The 14,756-nt window shown below is 45.6% G+C and overlaps 1 protein-coding gene across 1 annotated transcript in view; it reads right to left on the bottom strand.

Moving 5' to 3' along the window:
* Window positions 1-1,808: 1,808 nt before the first annotated feature.
* EVC (EvC ciliary complex subunit 1) overlaps window positions 1,809-14,756 on the bottom strand; it is an 86,053-nt gene continuing 73,105 nt past the window's right edge. Inside the window, exon 20 of the mRNA XM_066573294.1 lies at window positions 1,809-2,848. Within this exon, the coding sequence (XP_066429391.1) occupies window positions 2,808-2,848 (41 nt within the window). The 3' untranslated portion in view covers window positions 1,809-2,807. The remainder of the gene's footprint in view (window positions 2,849-14,756) is intronic.

The following is a 14,756-nucleotide window of genomic DNA, read 5'->3' as shown; positions in this document are numbered from 1 at the left end:
AATAGTAAGGGCATAATACTGCTACTCAATACTTTGCCACCTACACAGCTCCACCAATATTGTGTCTCAGGCAAATGCTGTACACAGTTGCCCCCAAAGATATACTGTACAGACATATCCCAAAATACGAATAGACCCCTTACTTACAACTCCTTGCTGCAGTCCACTTCACTTCCAGGCATTGTAGTTCACCACATCCTGAGATCAACCCTGGCATCAGAATGCTTTATGTCATTGCTTTTATGAGTGAAGACGACCCCAAGAGTAGTAAGTAAAAACCTCTCCTCATAGGCTAAACTGTGCTGTAATTTACCCAAAACTGGTCAGCTAGTGTCTAAATTAATTGCTATTTTACATATTGGTGATTTTACTCCGTGAATGAATTCCCGGTATGTGAACTCAGGAAGACCTCAATGTGGAGTTCCTTGAATGAAATGTTCCAGGAACAAAACCTTGTTAACAATAGCTAATGTACTTCTCTGACCTCTGTAGATAATTCAATTAACTTCTCAGCCAAAATACAGGTGCAGTTTCTGAAAAATCCACCAGAGTGCGCTGCAGATCTTTACAAAGAAGTCCATTACAGTTTGTATATAGTTGTTTTGCTGCATGCCGAATGAGTGTGCAGCATTGGTTCAGTTGATTTAGAACTTTTTCCAGTAGGTGTGGACATACCTTTAAGGTCCAATATAAAATTGGCTGGAAATTTGCGCCAAAATCCTTGTTACATGCAGATTTTTCCATGCCAAAATATTTTAGCATGTGTGAAAGCATCCTTATAGTTCCCAAACCAAAGCCCTTCTAGTTACCGATCTACAGCAAGTGGAAAGATAACTGTAAGGGTGGACACCCACTGGCGTTTTTTTCTCCACTGCGATGCAAGACTAAAGTTAAAGTCTCGCATCGCAGTGTGAGAACAGAAAAAAAAAAAAAATCAGCATGACGCCGGGATATCGGCATCACGCAGACATATCGCCAGTCTTTGCAATGGGGCCAGCGGCAGCAGCGCTAGCCCCATTGAAAAGAGATGGAGAATGCTGGGGACTTCTGCCACAGCTGTGACAGCTGTGGCAGGAGTTTTCTTCATCCCCGCGGGGACCAGCTGTCACAGCTGTGACTGAAGTCCCCGGCATTCTATTCCATTGCTTTCAATTGGTTTCAGCCAAGCCCCGCAGTAAGATTATCGGTGAAGGGCTTGAAATTTAAGCCCTTCCCCGATAATCAGCAAAAAGTGTTTAAAAAAATGTAAAAAATTGTTACTCACCTCTCCGGCGCTCAGACGCGTCCTCCTGCTGGCTCCCCGGCACTGCTATTAAGCTCTTTCAGCAGTCGGGGATTTAAAATTCCCCGCTTCCTGAAAGGGCTGTGCAGATTGGCTGAGGGCTCACCCAATAGCAGCTACTGCTTAGCTATTGGCTGAGCGCTCAGCCAATCACACTTAGCCCTTAGCTGTTCATTCATGAATAGCTAAGATATAGCGCAAGAGAGAAAATATCGCAAGTAAGCGTCCACCATAACTAGGAGGCAACTGCAAAAACTGAAGGCTCTTGGAGCCGTGGTAAATTCAAGAGACAAGATTTCTGGAATAAAAAAAAAAAAAGCTTCAAACTATTAGGCAAGTGCCACCTGTACGACTTTTGTGCCTTTTCTGCATTCCGCTTGTGGGTGGGGCTTAGCAGCAGCTAGTATGGCTTCCCACAGGCTGTCAAATTTACTGCTGTATAAAATGCCAGTTCTGAGTAAATCTCCCCTGATGTATTTATGTACCATGTATACATCGCAAATAAACAGACGTATTAGTCATTGAATAAAAGACAGGAATATGTACTTTTTAATAAAACAATAAATATGTTATAAAAATATTAAATATTTCACGATTTGTAAAAACAAAAACAAACGTACTTCTACTTTATAAGTAGCAGGTTTATAGAGAATTCCCTCAAATTCACACATATAAAACCACGTAAATATAGGGAAAGGTGGGTGACAATCAATATGACCGCCATTACAATCCACTAAGCCCATCTCCAGGTTTGAGAGCCTGCTGAATAAATCGGCTTAGTCATATAGTGACTTGGGATGTATTGCTGCTTAATTAGACAAATTTGCTATATACTCTGCAGGTCTTTAGAAAAGCTGAGTGACAATTTTGGAGGTTATAATACTAGTCATATTGGGGGGGCACCCAGTTAGGACACCAATGAGGAGGACCACCACTCCATTCACTCCTATGGGACAGAGAAAGATTGCCGAGCACACTCATCGCCCTCCATCCCATAAAAGTGAATGGAGTGGCAGTCGAGCATGCGTATAAATACAAACTGGATAAACAAATATGTTAGGCTGTGTTCACACCAGCATTTATTACATTTTGGTTACACCTCTTCAATGACTGTGGCTCAGTGGTTAGCACTGTCGCTTTGCAGTGCTGGGGTTCTAGATTCAAATCTGACCAAGGCTAACATAAACTTTGGCCAAGGGTGATCTCTGTATGGGATTTTTCAGGTTTGAACCTACAACTCCAGCACTGCAAGGCAGCAGTATTAACAACTGAGCCACCACAGATATTCTTTTTCATCGCCCAAGAAATATAAGAGCAAGAAGAACATAACCTTTCACTCTTGGTCAGATATGAACCTGCAAGTCCAGCCTTGAAGTCCTTGAAACCCCCTTTAATAACAGTCCAGCCATACCTGCCACCATCCTTCTGTTAGCTGCTGTTAGGGGGTTCACTTAAAAAGTGGTTCCATTTCCATGTGTATGTTTGCACATATGCTTTAGTTGCATCTGCCGATACGTCTACTTTGTTACTTTAACTTCTTCATGGAGGGGATCTTGCTGGAAGGTTCTAGTATAAGAAGACAATGCAACCATAAGAATTAATGTCGGTATCTGAGAGAGCAAAATATAGTACAAAACGTTTTCTGGAAACCATTGAGTGTCCAACGAATGTAATTGCTGAAGTCAGATCATCATGTGTTCTGTATTTAGCTTTAACTTTTCTAATGCATGGTGAATCCTGCTACACGGACCTTATCCCCCCCCCCCCCCCCACACACACACACACACACACACTGCAAAAAAAAAGGCGAAAGGATCATTCATGAGTCACATCAAGCATTGCTAAAAACAAAAAGGAAATGAAAATATACAAACCATAATGAAAATAAAAATTGATACTTTACAGGTGAAATTCAGTCAGAATAATTGGATATTTTGTAGATACATGAGAGAAACTCCGTTCACACCAATAACCAGTACGGAGAATGTGGTATCAGATTTACAATCAGAGAAAACTCTGGACAATGCTAAATGGTTTTAACCCCTTAACGACTGCCCCATCGGGAAACTACATCCTCAGTAAGTGGGCTTAAATCCTAGAGGATGTAGTTTTATACGTCCTCTTTGGATTAATGCCCACTTGCCTGAGGACGTGACAGCTCCATGCTGTCGGTGCCCGCAGGTAGCCGACAGCATGAAGCTGTCATCCCAGGATGCGGGCAGTCCCCCCCGGCATTGCGATCGGCGCTATCCAATGGATAGCGGCGATCGCAAAAAAGTATATAAAACAGTGAAAAAAAGTAAAGATTCAGCTGCCCTGATGGATCGGATCCATCAGGGCAGCTGAAAATCCTCACCTGCCTTCTCCGCGCTGCCTCCAATGAATCTAGTCCTCCGGACCCGCCGGCGGTCTTCTGCGACGATGACGTCAGGCGCATGCGCAGAAGCCCGGGAGCCCCCGGAAAATTTAAAATCTCCTGGCTCCCGACTCCTGAAGGTAGCGATCGCGAAAAAGTTAAAAAAAAAAGTTTTTAAAAAAGTGTCCGTTTCACTTCCCCTCATGGATCGGATCCATGAGGGGAGGTGAAAATACTCACCCCCGGTCCTCAGTGGTGTCCCGATGTTCCGGGACCCGAAGTCCCCTTTTGCGCATGCGCGCCCGATGTCAATCATCGTGCACAGAGGGGCTCGAGCCCCGGGAAATTTAAAACCCCTCTGCTCCTGGCTGCCATGTGTAGCCTGGAGCAGAGGGATGTCACCAGGGACATGATCACTGTCATCCGATGGATGACAGTGCTCATGTAAAGTAAAAAAAAAGTTTTTTTTAAAAAAGTGTAAAAAGTAAAAAAAAATAAAAAGTTTAAAAAAGTTTAAAAAAAAGTAAAAAAATTTTACGTCTCATCACCCCCCACGGATCATATCCATGAGGGAGGATGAAATGACGTACCTAAGGCCCGCGGATTTATCCCCGGACCATACCTCAGCTTCTGCGCACGCGGCTGTCGCCAAAGAGACGGACGCATGCGCAAAAGCTATGGATTGCCAGCGTAATTTAAAATCTCCCTGCTCCTGGCTACAAAATTTAGCCGAGAGCCTGGAGATTTCACGGGGGGCCGCGGTGAGCGGTTCCTGGTCACGTGTTCACCGTTATCCAATGGATAATGGCGATCACGTAAAATTAAAAAAATGGTGAAGCTTCATCTCCCCTCACCGATGCGATCGGTGAAGGGAGATGAAACTTTTTAACAGAGGCCTCCGTATTTGCACCCCGACGCGATCCTCATCCGTGAACTTTCCCGGGTTCTGCACATGCGACCGCCGGCAAAATACCGGACACATGCGCAAGAGTCGGGAAGCACAGGAAATTTAAAATCTCCTTGCTCCCAGCGACCAACGATCGCCGAGAGTCTGGAGCAGTGACGGGTGGCCTCGTTGAGCGGTCTCGGGTCACGTGATAAAAAGGTAGCGATCTACCTTAGGTCGGTCTCACATGACCGGATAGGAATTACGGATTCTGCATGTGTCTGATCCGCAGTATTACGCAGATCAATCGCATTGGATTACACAATTCCGCTCACAGTGGGTCGGAATTGTGTAATCCACTCGCAGAAAAGAGAACGCAGCATGTTCTATTTTACCGCGGATATGCGCAACATAGAGCCCATTGTGCTCCATGGTCGTGGATATACCCGCAGCCCATACGCACTACCTTGTATACAGGCTGCGGGTACCCGCGTCATCGCTAAGCGGCGGTGTGGGAAGTACAAACAACAACAAAAAATATACTGCGCATGACCGCCTGTGTGAGTAGGCAGTTATGCACAGTACATTACATGGCCGTACGCAGGGTCACGGCCGGCTCACAGCTGGGATCCACTGCGGGCCTCCGCAAGCGGATTCCACCTACGGCCGTGTGAGCCCGGCGTTATTCAGACCGCTACCTGTAATACGTAATTTACAAGAAGCCCCGGGAACGCTCGCCTTCCTGCAGTTCCAGGAGCAGCTTGTTGAGCGTCTTCTGTGCGAGACCGCCGCACCTCAGCAAGCTTACGGAGACTCACAGAGCGCCACTTTTTACACCCCATACCCGCTACTGAGGTCACGAAATACCCCCAAAAAGCATGAGAGGAGGGGGGATACCCGGTTTTATTGCCCCATGGGCCCATCCCAACGAGCCTCCGTAGTTACCCCTGTCTTTGTAAATACTACACAGGTCACATTATTACTTTTATCTAAGATTTGGGGAACGCCGAAAAGGGCGCGGAGGGGGGATATTTTTAGGGAGTCAATTTTTATTCCGTACTAGTGGGCAATGGGGCCTGGAATTTATTCAGTTGTGCCCAGAAATCCAACGGGTGTTCCCTCCATTATAGGCCTAACCATGTGTCCTATAAGTAGATTAGGGCCACAACGGGAATGTTTTTGAACACGGAACAAACGGGGGGATCCATTTTGGGGTGAACATCTTCATTCCTATGTATGCTGTACAAAAAAAACTGTTTTTAAATTGACAAAATTGCCAAAAAAATGAAAATTGTAATTTTTTCCTTCTGCTTTGCTTAGATTTATTCAAATACTGTGGGGTCAAAATACGCAATACACCCCTAGATGAATTCATTAAGGGGTCTAGTTTTTAAAATGGGGTCATTTGAGGGAGTTCTTTATCGTTTTAGAAGCTCAATGGCTCTATAAGTGGGCAATGGGGTCTGGAATTTATTCCGTTGTACCCTGAAATCCAACGGGTGCTCCTTTCATTATAGGCCTAGCCATGTGTCCTTTAAGTAGATTAGGGCCACAAGGGGTATGGTTCTGAACACAGGACAAACAGGGGTATCCATTTTGGGGTGAAAGTCTTCATTCCTATGTGTGCTGTACAAAAAAACCCAGCTTTAAATTGATACAACTGCCAAAAAAATGAAAATTGTAATTTTTTTCCCTACAGCTTTGCTTAGATTTATTCAAAAATTGTAGGGTGAAAATACACAGTACTACACCCCTAGATAAATTCGATAAGGGGTCTAGTTTTCAAAATGGGGTCATTTGTTGGGGTTCTCTGTCGTTTTGGCCGCTCAAGGACTCTACAAGTGGGCAATGAGGCCTAAATCACCTTCATGCTAAATTTCAGTTCTGAAAGCCACCGATTACTCCTTTCATTTTGGGCCCCGCTGTGCATCCAGACAAAAGATTAGGGCCACAATGGGTATGTTTCTGAAAACAGTACAAACAGGGGTATCCATTTTGGGGTGGAAGTCTTCCTTCATATGTGTGCTGTACAAAAAAAGCAGTTTTTACAAATCACATTCCCCTTTGCTTTGCTTAAATTCATTCAAAAACTGTGGGGTCAAAATGGTCAGTACACCCATAGATAAATTCGTTAAGGGGTCTAGTTTTCAAAATGGGGTCACTTGTGGGGGTTCTCTTTGGTTTTGGCCGCTCAAGAGCTCTACAAAAGTGCTATGGGGCCTAAAACGCCTTCAAGGAAAATTTATGTTCTGAAAACCACCGACTATTCCTTTCATTTTGGGCCCCGTTGTGCATCCAGACATAAGATTAGGGCCACAATGGGTATGTCTCTGAACACGGGAGAAACAGGGGTATCCATTTTGGGGTGCAAGGCTTCATTCATGTGTGTGCTGTACAAAAAAAGCTGTTTTTAAAATGACAGAATTGACAAAAAAAACGAAATCACAATTTTTTCCTTTTGCTAGAATTCATTCAAAACCTGTTGGGTCAAAATAGGTAGTACACCCCTAGATAAATTCGGTAAGAGGTCTAGTTTTCAAAATGCAGTCATTTGTGGGGGTTCTCTATGGTTTTGGCCGCTCAAGAGCTCAACAAAAGTGCTATGGGGCCTAAAACGCCTTCAAGCAAAATTTCAGTTCTGAAAGACACCGACTACTCCTTTAATTTTGGGTCCCGTTGTGCATCCAGACATAAGATTAGGGCCACAATGGGTATATTTCTGAACACGGGAGAAACGGGGGTATCCATTTTGGGGTGTAAATCCTCATTTTCATGGGCACTATAGGAAAAAAATATATCTTTAAAATGACATATTTGCAAAAATATGAAATTTTATTTTTTCTTCTCTAAATTTAATTAATTCCTGAAAAAAAACGGTGGGGTCAAAATACTCATGACACCCCTCAGTGGATACATTAAGGGGTGTAGTTTTTAAAATGGGGTAATTTGGGGGGAGGTATCTATTATTCTGACACTCATGAGCCTTTGCAAACTTGGCTTGGTGCAGGAAAACAAAGTGTTCCTCAAAATGCTGAAAAGTAATGTTAAATTTGTACGTCATCTAAATGGTTAAAAAAAAAAAAAAAAAAAAAAAGTTTTTCAAATGTGCATTCAGAATAAAGTAAACAGATGGAAATATATATCTTATCAAAAATTTGTACAGTATGTTTGGACATATTTGAGATATTACAGTTGAAAATGTGAAAAAAATGACAATTTTTTCAAAATTTTCCCAATTTGGCGCTTTTAATAAATATACACAAATTATATCGGTCTCTTTTTACAACCAAAATGAAGTACACCATGTGGCGAAAAACAATATCAGAATCACTGGGATATGTAAAGCCTTTACGAAGTTATGCTACGTTGAACGACGCATGTCAGATTTCCAAAATTTGGCTCCGTCACTAAGGGGTTAAGCATTCTGTATAGCTTTATAAGTGTGGAAATCAGTAGTTGTCTAAGATTTCATCAGAGTGATCCTTGTACATCCATTAACCCTTTCCAATCCAATTTGTATCCTGGTTTTCCTAGGGGGTTTACTCTTTCTGCCATTATACAACGGCGCTATATATGCTGGCTAAAGCCAGTACTGCATGAGGTGATACGTTGGATAGGCTCCGACAGCAGAGAGGCTGGCAATATACAGTAAGAGAACCCCAATGGATGTCTTCCAACATTGGAGCTGTACAGCCTTAAATCATAATGTCTTCAGACGTCAGACAGTGGATTGGAAAGGGTTAAAGACACTGAATTTCCCCATTTCCGTTTTATCACATATTTACATTCAGAAGCTCTGCATCCTGCCCTCAGCCCACAAGTCTGTGCCAGCTTCTACTCTACCGGACCAGGTTCAAAGTAGTCTCCTGTTTGAGTTCTCAGTGTCCTCCGTTCCCAAATACTATCTACACCCATCTCCTCCTCCATTAGAGTAATACTTACTAGATGATCTGTGTAGCAGTAGTTACTATGTGTTTATGTATGTGTGCAGGGAACCTCACTCTGTCAACGTCCCACAGTCTCTCTGCTTTGTATAAAGTTATCCCTCAGCAAAAAGTGCCTACAACCTTTGAAGAGAACCTACAATTTCAAAACTTCTTTCATAAATTAATAGTACAAGCAAATATAATAAACCTTGTAATATATCTTATCCAAGAAATCCTTCTTTCAACACATCAGTCATCACCCCCCCCCCTTCTGCACTGATCACTCACTCTGAATGTATTGATAAGATCTGTACACAGAAGTCTTTAAGGTGCATTTACACAGAACGACCAGTTAGGCAGATGCCCAACAGGTCTTCCCAGCGATAATCGTTCCCATGCTTTTACACAGCAACAATTATCGCTAATGAGTGCAGGTGGAGGGAGGTGGGGTATTGTTGCGGCCTGCCCGCCTGCATTCACACTAAGCAGGCAGTTGTTTATAAGTGAACGACTGCCATGGCCGATTCATCGTTTTGGTTTTCTGCATGCAGACACTGAACAATGAGTGAGAAGCGAGCGACTTCTCATTCGTCGTTCTTTTGGAGCATGCAATAATCGTTCAGATTCTCACTTGATCATGGGAATCCAATAAATTACACAATGCAATACAGTTTTTGTAACAAATAAGCAGATACGCGGCTTATCGTAACTTGAGTTCACTGAATTCAAATACAATATCCGTTTTTTTCCTGCCACGTAAGGTTTCCAGTTATGGGGAATAATGTAATCCAATTGTCATTGTACTTTGTTTTTTGGAAATATGCCTATATAATTAATCCATTCGGCTCGCCAATTAACATTGCTTAATAAAAAGAACAAAAGTGGTTGCGCAACTATTTCACAACTGCTGTTACACACCGCGTGCTGCCTGAACACTATAAGGGTAGGTTTATGCAACATATAGGGTATGTTTCCACGTGGCGTAAACACTGCGGATCATCCACCAGTAAGTTGTGATTAATGAACTGTGTTTTTACAGGTTATTGGTTAGACTGGGACTATTTTTCAAACTTCAATAACAATATGGCTGAGCGGCACGAATGTCTGAACAACCCAGATAATTTCTGATGTCTGTGGACAGCTCACAGCAAAGACACGGCGGGGAAAAATAACATTCTTGATAAAGTGGGCCTATCACAAGTATTTGGGAATAAAGCTTGGTGACCAAGATAAGAAGTGGCACCGCACATCATCTGTGTGCCATGTAACACATGCAGTGGCTGAAAGGAAAGGCAAGAGTAGAACGCCATTCCAATGGTATGGCGAGAACAAAGAGATCACCATACTGACTGTTATTTCTGCATGACAAATACCAAAGGTTTCTCCAGTAAACTGAAAGATAAAATTCTGTATCCACATATACCTTCTGCAATAAAACTTTGTGCCTTGTGATCTCAGATTACCTATTTCTGATCCAATGGGAGGGTTGCTATAGGCCTCTGGCTGGGCAGCATGACTGGGACTACTATGGTGCTCACTATTACTACTCAGGCCAATATAGGGGACACTGTTACTACTGGGGTCATTATGGGGGTCAATGTTACTACTGGGGTCATTATGGTGGTCACTTACTGCTGTGGCCACTATGAGGGTCACTTACTTCTGTGGACACTATGGGGTCACATTTACTACTGAGGCCACTGTGGGGGTCACTATTACTACTGGGGCTACTATAGGGGTCAACATCACTACTGGGGCCACTATAGGGGACACTGTGACTACTGGGGCCACTGTGGGGTGTCACATTACTACTGGGGCTACTATTACTACTGAAGCCACTGTGGGGGCCACTATTACTACTGGGGCCACTATAGGGGTTACCATCACTACTGGGTCCACTATAGGGGACACTGTTACTACCGGGGCCACTGTGGGGGTCACTTTACTACTGGGGCTACTATAAGGGTCACTATTACTACTGGGGCTACTATAGGAGTCACTATTGGGGCTCATTCCCATGGACGCAAGTGCATTTCAGTCATGCAAATGCGATATGTATTTGCACAACCAAAATTGCTTACGCTCGCGTTTTTTTGCCTGCTCTGGTGTGTTTTTAAGTGCTCAAATACATTGCATATTTGCACATGCAAAAAAGAACATAGACAGGCTCATTGCAATGGTGTGCGAATAAGCAGGTTTCCTGCGTACTCACTGCGTATTTGCACCCGCCCATTTACTTCAATGGCTTATTGCAGTATGTAATACACCCCAACAAGGTCATGCTGTATATGTATTTATGCGTTTGTACATCGTGCAAAAGAATATGCTCCTGTGAACGAACACATTGAAATCAATGGGTTCTATGCACTGCGTATTACACACACAAGACATCTCAGTCATTGAATGACCAAGCGTCATTTTGCCCCAAAAACAGTTGAATAGTAATATTATGGCGCATCCAAACTTATCATCTTAAATAAAGGAAATAGTTCATAACTTGAAACTGAGAAATGCTGCTATTATTAAATGTTACCAGTGGAATTAGCAGGTTTTAATTTTACATAAACATATCAATTACTTTCTGATATGAAAATTTAAAAAAATGGGTTGCACAGTGTAATTGGCCAGTGTAAAATGACTTTTATACAGAGAGATCAGATTACAGCTACAGCCCATAGATTTCTGTGTGTGTCCATCTCAGCAGCTCCTTCCACCCACTTTCTCCTCTTCCCCTCCCATAGACTTCTGCAACTGTAATGTGATTTGCCTGTATATGGACTTCTGTATACAGATCCTGCATGCAGAGTGAATGATCAGTGCAGGCTGATAAGCGTAGGAAGAAGCCTTTTTCTCCAATAAGATACATTAATTTTATACTCACTCATTTATTAAAAAAAAAGTTTAAAAGCTTAGTTGATTTTTAAAACTCGTAGTTGTCATGGTTTTTTGGTGAGGGCAGGGATTCTGAAAAGTTACAGATAGTGTGATAGGAGAGTTGAGAGATGCAGTTTCCATTAATAAGATACTGTATACTGCAAAGGTTATTATTATTAGAGATGAGCGAACGTACTCGTCCGAGCTTGATACTCGTTCGAGTATTAGCGTGTTCGAGATGCTCGTTACTAGAGGCGAGTACCACGCGATGTTCGAGTTACTTTCACTTTCATCTCTGAGACGTTAGCGCGCTTTTCTGGCCAATAGAAAGACAGGGAAGGCATTACAACTTCCCCCTGCGACGTTCAAGCCCTATACCACCCCCCTGCAGTGAGTGGCTGGGGAGATCAGGTGTCACCCGAGTATATAAATCGGCCCCTCCCGCGGCTCGCCACAGATGCATTCTGACAGAGATCAGGGACAGTGCTGCTGGTGCCGGAGCTGCTATAGGGAGAGTGTTAGGAGTTATTTTAGGCTTCAAGAACCCCAACGGTCCTTCTTAGGGCCACATCTGACCGTGTGCAGTACTGTTGAGACTGCTTTTTGCAGTGTTGCACATTTTTTTTAATTTTTTTTGTATATCGGCTGTGCAGAGCATTGCGTCCTCAGTCTGCAGTAATTTTACATAGTCCAGGGCCAGTAGTGCTGAGGCAGGGACAGTGAAAGAGATATACTGTCTATATAGGCAGTGGGCTTTTCCAAAAAAATTTGGGCAAAAAACATTCTATTTGGGCTGCCTGTGACCGTCCTGAGTGTACTGCGTCTCTGCTGGGGGTAGTAGTCCTAATTAATACGCAGCCAGCTAAGTGTTACAGCAGGCTTGCGCAAAATTCTTTCCTGGCTCTGCTGTGCGTTCCGTAATCGAAGTCAGCCTCCAACCACAGGCCAATAAGCGGCACATTTAATTACAGCGTTCTGTTTCTGCTCTACTCGTAATACCACCAGCATGCGCAGGCATATGATGGCCAAGCACCCCACAAGGTGGGACGAAGGCCGTTCACCGCCTCCAGTTTGCACCACTGCCTCTCCCCCTGTGCCCCAACCTGCCACTGAGAGCTAACCCCCCTCTCAGGACACAGGCACTACCGTCTCCTGGCCTGCACCCACACCCTCACCTCCGCTGTCCTCGGCCCCATCCACCAATGTCTCTCAGCGCACCGTCCAGCCGTCGCTAGCGCAAGTGTTTGAGCGCAAGCGCAAGTACGCCGCCACGCACCCGCACGCTCAAGCGTTAAACGTGCACATTGCAAAATTGATCAGCCTGGAGATGCTGCCGTATAGGCTTGTGGAAACGGAGGCTTTCAAAAGCAAGATGGCGGCGGCGGCCCCGCGCTACTCGGTTCCCAGTCGCCACTACTTTTTCCGATGTGCCGTCCCAGCCCTGCACAACCACGTCTCCCGCAACATTGTAAGCGCCCTCACCAACGCGGTTACTGCCAAGGTCCACTTAAAGGGGTTGTCCCGAGGCAGCAAGTGGGTCTATACACTTCTGTATGGCCATAATAATGCACTTTGTAATGTACATTGTGCATTAATTATGAGCCATACAGAAGTTATAAAAAGTTTTATACTTACCTGCTCCGTTGCTGGCGTCCTCGTCTCCATGGTGCCGACTAATTTTCGCCCTCCGATGGCCAAATTAGCCGCGCTTGCGCAGTCCGGGTCTTCTCCTGTTCTCTATGGGGCTCCGTGTAGCTCCGCCCCGTCACGTGCCGATTCCAGCCAATCAGGAGGCTGGAATCGGCAATGGACCGCACAGAAGCCCTGCGGTCCATGAAGACAGAGGATCCCGGCGGCCATCTTCAGCAGGTGAGTATGAAGACGCCGGACCGCCGGGATTCAGGTAAGCGCTGTGCGGGTGGTTTTTTTAACCCCTGCATCGGGGTTGTCTCGCGCCGAACGGGGGGGGGGGTTTAAAAAAAAAAAACCCGTTTCGGCGCGGGACATCTCCTTTAACAACGGACACGTGGACAAGCACAGGCGGGCAGGGCCACTATATCTCCCTGACGGCATATTGGGTGAATTTAGTGGAGGCTGGGACCGAGTCAGAGCCTGGGACCGCTCACGTCCTACCCACACCCAGAATTGCGGGCCCCAGCTCGGTGCTGGTATCTGCGGCGGTGTATGCTTCCTCCACTAAACCACCCTCCTCCTCCTCCAACGCAACCTCTGTCTCGCAATCAAGATGTGTCAGCAGCAGCAGCACGTCGCCAGCAGTCAGTGTCGCGCGGCGTGGAAGCACAGCGGTGGCCAAGCGTCAGCAGGCCGTGCTGAAACTACTCAGCTTAGGAGAGAAGAGGCACACGGCCCACGAACTGCTGCAGGGTCTGACAGAGCAGACCGACTGCTGGCTTTCGCCGCTGAGCCTCCAACCGGGCATGGTCGTGTGTGACAACGGCTGTAACCTGGTGGCGGCTCTGCAGCTCGGCAGCCTAACGCACGTACCATGCCTGGCCCATGTCTTTAATTTGGTGGTTCAGCGCTTTCTGAAAAGCTACCCACACTTGTCAGACCGGCTCGGAAAGGTGTGCCGGCTCAGCGCACATTTCCGCAAGTCCAACACGGACGCTGCCACCCTGCGCACCCTGCAACATCGGTTTAATCTGCCAGTACAGCGACTGCTGTGCGACGTGCCCACACGGTGGAACTCTACGCTCCACATGTTGGCCAGGCTCCATGAGCAGCGTAGAGCTATAGTGGAATACCAACTCCAACATGGGCGGCGTAGTGGGAGTCAGCCTCCTCAATTCTTTACAGAAGAGTGGGCCTGGTTGCAGACATCTGCCAGGTCCTTGGAAACTTTGAGGAGTCTACCCAGATGGTGAGCGGGGATGCTGCAATCATTAGCGTCACCATTCCTCTGCTATGCCTCTTGAGAAGTTCCCTGCAAAGCATAAAGGCAGACGCTTTGCGCTCGGAAATGGAGGCGGGTGAAGACAGTATGTCGCTGGATAGTCAGAGCACCCTCATGTCTATATCTCAGCGCGTTGAGGAGGAGGAGGAGGAGGAGGAGGGGGAGGAGCATGAGGAGGAGGGGGAAGAGACAGCTTGGCCCACTGCCGAGGGTACCCATGCTGCTTGCCTGTCATCCTTTCAGCGTGTATGGCCTGAGGAGGCGGAGGAGGAGGAGGAGGATGATCTTGAAAGTGATCTTCCTAGTGAGGAAAGCCATGTGTTGCGTACAGGTACCCTGGCACACATGGCTGACTTCATGTTAGGATGCCTTTCTCGTGACCCTCGCGTTACACGCATTCTGGCCACTACGGATTACTGGGTGTACACACTGCTCGACCCACGGTATAAGGAGAACCTTTCCACTCTCATACCCAAAGAGAAAAGGGGTTCGAGAGTGATGCTATACCACAGGACCCT

The sequence above is a fragment of the Eleutherodactylus coqui genome, chromosome 7 (assembly GCF_035609145.1).
Source record: "Eleutherodactylus coqui strain aEleCoq1 chromosome 7, aEleCoq1.hap1, whole genome shotgun sequence".
In the NCBI taxonomy this organism is placed as follows: Eukaryota; Metazoa; Chordata; class Amphibia; order Anura; family Eleutherodactylidae; genus Eleutherodactylus; species Eleutherodactylus coqui.
The sequence above is the reverse complement of the archived record's forward strand: the minus strand, read 5'-3'. Positions and strand labels throughout refer to the sequence as shown.